This window comes from Protopterus annectens, chromosome 5.part0, assembly GCF_019279795.1.
Source record: "Protopterus annectens isolate FY-2018-M chromosome 5.part0, PAN1.0, whole genome shotgun sequence".
NCBI classification, from domain to species: domain Eukaryota; kingdom Metazoa; phylum Chordata; order Ceratodontiformes; family Protopteridae; genus Protopterus; species Protopterus annectens.
This window is the reverse complement of record NC_056735.1, coordinates 1,135,026,203-1,135,033,702: the sequence shown is the minus strand read 5'-3', so window position 1 is coordinate 1,135,033,702 and position 7,500 is coordinate 1,135,026,203. Positions and strand designations below refer to the sequence as shown.

Genomic DNA, 7,500 nt, shown 5'->3' with positions numbered 1-7,500 from the left:
AAACTTGAACAAGTTGAACAGACTGCACAATGCACCACCATGCTAGAGTTAGAGTCAAACACAGTGAACAGCCATCAAAACAAATGTGGAAATTAGAAATTGCTGCCAAATGGACTTCGAATGTGAAGAACTGGCCCCATGACTGAATAGTAGTGCCAAGAACTCTAACACATGTCTAACTGGGGCAGACAAAGTGTCTGCATGCTCTTGAAGAGCCCAGTGTACAAATCTTTTCCACTTACTAGCATAAAATTTCCTAGTGGATGGCTTTAGGGAAAGTAGCTAGATGTGGCGAACAGGTTAAGAGAGCATCGACTGTATAGCTATTACTGGAAGTGTAGAAAACAAGCTGTCAGCTTGAGGTCTGGATACGTCATGCTAGTCAAATTATACAGGAGATCTGGAGCTGGGTCCAGAATCCAGGGTTGGTGAATGGGAAGGGAAACCGAAGCTGTCAAGGCCAAAAGGGGGGAATGAGAATGACTATGGTCGTCAACCTGGTAGCTCTCTAAAGGAACTTTGGAATTAGGCAAATTGGGGGATATACATAAAGTAATCCAGGGAGGGCAATCATGGACAACAGCATCCCTCGGTGCCTCGTCCTGTGGGGGGAGGATAAGGGTGAAATAGCTGCTGCACTTGTTTAGGGGAGTTGCAAAGGAGAAGGAGCAAAGCTGGCCCCACTTGTGGAGAATTAGTGCCGCAACTTTCTGGTTGGGGGACCACTCATTAGGTAACGCAGAATGTACCTGCTCAGCTTGTCTACTAGCATGCTAGACTTCGCTGGAATGTGCATTGTAGAGAAAGCGGTTGGAAGATATTGCCCACTACCATATCCTCAGTGCTACTCAACATACGGGGTACGATATAGTTCCTCCTTGATTGCTGATGTACCAAACCACAGACAAACTGTTTGTCTGTATTACAATCATACCTAAAGGGAGAGCAACCTGAAGGCTTGCAACACTAAAAGCATTGCTCACAACTCCAGTATGCTGATATGCAAAATGGCCTCTTCAAGGGATTAAATGCCGTGGACTGTCTTTTCCAGGTAATTACCCACCACCCTAACTGGGAAGCCTCAGTGGTCATGATGGCCTTGGACTACCAGGGGATAAAAGGACTGCCCTGTAGCCACAAGATCAGATTTTTCTTTCAAGAGTTAGTTATTTGTATTGGAGCGGACAAGGGTAGTTGGAAATATTGATCACTGAGATGCCAACATCCACTGAAGAATCCTCATCTGAAAACTGGCTAGCAAAACAAGGGTTACTGCCACCGCCATAGATTGTAGTGCTTGCTAAACCAGTCAAGCAGAAATCATGGTACTGCAAAGTACCTTGTTGACTTGTGACCTTAAAGTTTCAACTCTGGAAAGGGGAAGGGAGGCTATTGTTGATCTGGTGTCAAGTAGCACGCCTATGAATTCTAGAATTTGAGTTGGCTCTAGACTTAACTTCTCGAAACTTATGGTTATTCCTTCTCTTGCCATGACTTGATGCCTAGCCAGAGCAGTAATGAGCTAGTCATCTATTTAAGGAAATAATCCCTGAAGTCTCAAGTGAGCTGTTACCAGTACCATACATCTGGTTAACATTCTGGGGGCTGTGGTGAGACCTAAAGGCAGTGCTCTGAGCTGATGACTGGTTCCTAGCTGAAAGTGCAAGAATCTCCTGGATTGCTTGTTTATTTTTATATGACAGTACGCATGCTAGAGATCTAATGAACACATCCAGTTGTCTTTTACCAAAAACGGAAGAATGGACTGACCCATGACCATCAAAGAACTTTGTCTTTCGAACTTATCTGTTCAGGCTGCAGAGATTCAGAATTTGTCTCCAGTTCCCCATTTTCGTTGCTACTAAATAGAATCTCGAGTAAGTTCCAGATCGCTAATGGTCTCGGGAGACCTCTTGGGTAACTCTTGCTTAGCAGCTTTTGTATTTGAATGGCTGCTTGATTCCTGTGAGTGGGTGGAGCATCGCGGATTTTCCTGGAATCTAGAGAAGGAAGGTAAAACAGAATTGTATATCCTCTTGATACAATCCTCTGCGCCCAAATATATTTTCTCTCTAGCCAGGCTCTCTGGTCCAGGGACAAAAACCCCCAACTGCCTCTAGAAGGGGGCAACTGGTCCTCTGTTCAGCAGCGCTGGAAGAGTTTGCTAAACAATTGTTCCCTGGACCCTTGATGTTGCAGGCCTCCTCTGCTGCGAGGGCAGCATCTACCATTTCAATTTCCCCCTCTGCCTCTGGGGGAAGATCCTCCACGTATGTCCTGGAAAGATCCTTTATTTCTTGAAACTACATCATTCCACCACCTCAATGATTCCTCGAAAAGGATCTTGGAGGGGATGCACACCCACTGCAGAAAGACTCTTCCCATCCTTCTCGCACATGGACTAGGTATCTCTCACTTTGGGGCAAAAAAGTGGTGCCATCAAAAGGAGCACTGACTAACAGCCTTAAAAGGCTCAGCGTAGTTGCAGAAATGCATCCAGCCTCATCTCCTAATGGCTACACCTGAACTCACTGCCCTTGTGGTTCCTTCTGCCACACTGGAAATAAGCCTCATAAACAAGTTCGATATGGATTGCAAGGTTGCCAGCTGTAAGGTGATTGAATCCTTCACCTCCTCAGACATGGTTCCTGCCAGGCTGTCAAGAGTTCCTTAATCAGATCCCTCTGTAGTCTGGCGAAATGTGCCAAATAGTTCAGAGACTTCAAAGCAAAGGTCCCTGAAGTGTAGACACTTCCCAAACCTGTCCATAGACCGTAACTCCTTGTCAGGAGGATGAACAGAGGAACTTTTTTCAGGAAGGGGCTCAATTGCGTCAGGCTCCTTCCATGCTAACAGCGAGGTGAATTTGAGGAGCTCTTTGGCAGGTGGAAACACCCAATTAGATGGGCCTGTATCAAACGCCTCCAGGAGCACAATTTCCTACAACAAACGGCAGCCGGGCTTCCAGCCACCTCTGTTTCAGGACTTCAAGGAAGTTTCCAAACTAGACATCAAAAGCATAACTGTGGGGAACCTTCACCCTCCTCAAAATCGGTGTCTTTGGTGACAGATGCTTCCTCTTGCATGTCCTCTTCAAAGGGACTTGCTCAGTGAGAATCTGGGGAGGTGGAAATATCCATCTGGGTACCCTGGGGTTTTGGTACCAGCTGTCCCTGTGGGAGGGTTAGCTGAGACTTGACACAGAGATGGGAGAGATGTAGCTAAAGGACCCAAGGGGATAAGACCCATCTGGGTCATGGTAGCTGACAGGGCTCTCTTCAAAATCCTAAAGTCCTAAAGGCTAACCTTTCAGGTGAGGAATAGGAACCTGGATCTGAAAGGAGGGCTTTTCTGATCCTTGGTCCTCCCCCTGATCAGAGGAAAGTTGCCCCCAGGCAGAAACTGGTGCCAAATTAATCCTTCTTGAAGCTACAAGGTTTAGAGACAGCTCCAAAGCCCTCAGTCTACTGAAACACCTCAGATCTAAACAGGGTTGGATCAGCTGCAGATCTGATAGCACCAAGGAGCTCAGTGCGAGCTTCGGACCAGAGGATACAATGATCTTCAGATCCAAACACAGGCCTGGACAACTCGGATCCAAGGGCTTCATCTCCAAAACCAGAGGGAGTTAGAGATGGTGTGTCATGGATGTATAGGCTTCCTGACCCAAATGGGTCGCAGTCAAAGGAAAAACCAGATGGCTCTGTACTGAGATCTGTCACTACCCTCTCCGCATCTTTCCCAGTGATGCAAGAGGACTGCTTGTAAGGAGAATCTGGCCTATAAAGGAAGGGAGTAATTACTCTTGATGCGCCCAGGTCCACAGATGGGGGAGTACCTTGCCCTGGGAAGTACATCCTGTAGGTCTTGGTGGATCTGACATCTAATGACCCAACAAATCCTTAGACTTTGGATCTGGAAAAAGAGTCTGGTCTGACAGACTTTCCCTGATCCAAAGGGGTCGGGTCAGAGTGTAATTTTCTTCTTGGACAGATCAGAGGAAACTACAGGATTGAAGAAGGTCATTTTAAAGTTTTCTCTAAGGTCTATGAATATCAGAAGAGGAGCACAAAGTAGAGAGTGTGGCAACTTTTTAGACGTTTCTCTAGCTATGGTATCTCCAAAAGAAGGTAAAAGCTCTTTAAAAATCAATTTGTTTTTGCATTCCACTAACACTCGGGGGTTGAACTTATGACCTATTGCACAGCTCTCTTGCAGGTGGAAAGGTCCAAGGAAACAACTAGGAGATTCTTTTTCTGCCATTGTTCACTGGAAGGCAAAAATAAACTGCTACAACTATAAGCACACAAATTATGAAGACAACATTTACAGGGAATATAGACAAAGATTTTTCGTTTTTTTTTTTTAAATAGGAATACTAGAGGGGAAAAAGGGACTACCTACAAAGGTAGAAAAGTGAAGGGAAAGAAAAAAGGGAGAAATAGATGTTAACATTAGTATCAAGACTACACTAGTACAAGCACATGAAAAACAAAGGATTAAAGAATATTGCTATACAAACAGAAAAAAAAAACAAGTACTTATCTAGCCCAAAACTCGAGTGAAATCACCACGTCTTTCACCTAAAGGTGGCAAATAATCTGAGATAATGGGGATGTTGCATTATGGGTAAGGGAGAAGCTATAGAGTTTCAAATTGCCATGAGCTTTTACAGCAGCCAAGTTGGATCAGACATCTCAGATCTGAATCCATCAGTCAAGGACTGAATGAAAATGGATATCAGATCAATCCTTCTATGGTTTAACTGCTGATGTCCTACATGTAGCCGATATGGCTTACATAGACTTCATTAAGGCAACTGACAAGTCCCTACATATTAAGATCTTGGAAACTTTACTAATATTGAATCACAAAGTACGGGTCAAAACTGGAAAGAAAATTGCCCAGTGTTACAAAAATAAGAAATCCATTACCTACTAATTTTTATACAATAATTTCCCAGTGTTCTATCCAGACTCTTTTTTTTCATTTCCATTCCTGAATCCTAATTGAGGCAATAAAATGAAAACAAAATATCTGGGCTGGTGGCAAACTGAAATGACAATCTTCAGCATCTTTTTAGATGTACTATGTATGGTCAGAAACCAAGTTTAACCTTAAAATGGGTAGCAGTGCACTTTGGGAATGGTAACTATTTTTCCTTTTGCTACTGATAACAATCCACGTCAGCAGAGAATTATCATGACCTGGATGCTTATATGGATAATACATTTTAAGACAGATGTAAAAATGACTACCAGAAAATACTATGTAAAAATCACCATCATGCATACAGTTACAAGCAGGCACCCCAATGTTATACTACACTTATTTAAAGAAAGATCACACTATGAATATTGTGCTCTAGTATGCTGTTTGTCACATACATAAGTTCATTTTTAAAGGAAAAATGACCACAGTTACTGGCTTTAGTTGCACATAATTGCTGCACTGGGAAATCTTCCTAGAGATGGGTGAAACTCAAACAATTTTAGTATCCATTGTAAACTTGATCCCCTGTTTTCAATGGAATATTTAAAACCAATTTCCCCTGGATACAGACCACTCAATAACTTTGCCTGATATTATAAGCCTGCTGATGCAGAATTAAAAAAACATGGATAGAAAAAACTTGATACTATTTTTCTACATAGAAAAATACTTTCCATACCATCGTCACAATGAGCCAGTTCTTCCAGATCAGGCATCTCCGTGCTAATATTTTTAATGTCATCAGAACCAAGAAAACAATCCTCTGATGCCACCTGCATGCCATACAAAGTTTCTGTTAAAGCCTTCTGACCACTGATGTTGCCAAATGTCTCTACAACTTCATCAAGGAACTTAGGCTTCCCATGACTCAAGTTAAGCAGCATATGCCCTACAACAACAAAATAGTGCATTGTTTAGGCTCTAGTCTATCACAATGCTGAAGCTTATTTTATTACACAACAGAATTCTAAACAAAAGAATATGTACAAAGATTCTCTACCTGACTGGCTTCTTCGATTACATGCCAACATCTCTAGCAGCCGCTGACTTGATTCATCTTTGATGGACTTTGTTTTCAAGTTTGGAACCTAGCAATTTTAAAGTAAAATATTAGGACCAATGGAAAAAATCCAGCATACTTTTCAGTGAACTAACTTTTAGATGTGTGTATTTGCTGCAAGAGAAACCTGTTCTGTTGCAGATTTGTCATGGAATGTAGGATTGTACAACCCTTTGGTGATACTTTTGAAGACCTAATAAGGGTTTCCTTGGGTGTAATATGCAGTGAAGTTTAGCCAGAAAACTGTCTTAAATATTTGTTTTTTAAATTATACTTTGATTTGCTGTAGTTCATACCTTTATACTGTGCAGAAAAATATTTATCAAGACTACAGTAAAAGTAGCAAATTTGCAATGACTATTAACACTTTCAAGACAGTAAATGAAACCTTGTACACAAGGAAGGATTGGACGACAATTTTCACTGTTAAAATGTTCTTCACTATCTACACATGCAGTGCTTACCTTTCATGTCTGCAGCAGTGACTTTTTAGTGACATGCAAAAATGTTGAGACTTGAGTGAATAAGGACATCAATTTTGCAATTGTTGTTCATCTTCAATAACCACATAACTTTTAAAAAGCTTAAAAAAAGGACAAGTTAACACCCAGAAGACATCACCAAAATACAACTTAATATAACAGGTAAAGCATAAAATGTGTACTACTTGTGTACCACACTGCACCTTAAATCAACTCTAGACTGCCTCTCTAATTCCAAGCAGGAACAACTACAATAGCAAATCCTCCACTTAACTAGCCAATGCTAATTTTAAGAATCTTCATTGTTGATATTCACTACATATCACACCCAAGAAATCCTTGCTAGGTCTTCAAAGAATCACCAAAGAGTTGTACAATCATACATACCATGAGAAATCTACAACATAACAGGCTTCCCTTGCAGCTGAAAGACATGTCTGATTTAATTTCCTTTAAACACAGAGGAAGCAACTTTTATCAGTGCTTAGATAAATGCTGCTTCTCAGATTACCTTACTAAGCATGGTTTGCTTTCTTGTAATTACAATAGTAGTCCCTCCTCCAAGTCTTGTCCATTCAGGGATTCATCCACAATTTTCAAAGGTTATTCAGAATCAAACTATGTTCCTAGTTAAACATCCATCAATAATATCTACACAAAAGCTCCAAGGAACAGGCTGGCAAGTCTAGCAGAGGTATAAAAACTGTTCAAAGCACTGCCAACCAAAATATCTAAAGCATGATAAAAGCACACTATTTAGGAAGGGCATCAAAATAGCTTTAAAGGGTTATTATTACCTGATAATCCAATCATATACTAATAAAAACACAGCAACAAAGACTCCTAAATATCCTTCTAAGCAACTATTGATATTTAATAAGGTGAAGTTTTCTTAAATGAATTAGTCACCAACAGTGAAAAGTAACAGCAAAAAGAAGAAACACTGCTCCAAAGCAACAAAACAGA

At 41.3% G+C, this 7,500-nt stretch overlaps 1 protein-coding gene across 1 annotated transcript in view; it reads right to left on the bottom strand.

Annotated features, from left to right (window-relative positions):
- LOC122801555 (E3 SUMO-protein ligase RanBP2-like) overlaps positions 1–7,500 on the bottom strand; it is a 2,328,503-nt gene that overhangs the window by 1,703,284 nt on the left and 617,719 nt on the right. Inside the window, exons 2-3 of the mRNA XM_044070992.1 lie at positions 5,993–6,080; positions 5,672–5,881 (exon numbers count right to left, since the gene is read on the bottom strand). Of these exons, the coding sequence (XP_043926927.1) occupies positions 5,672–5,881; positions 5,993–6,080 (298 nt within the window). The remainder of the gene's footprint in view (positions 1–5,671; positions 5,882–5,992; positions 6,081–7,500) is intronic.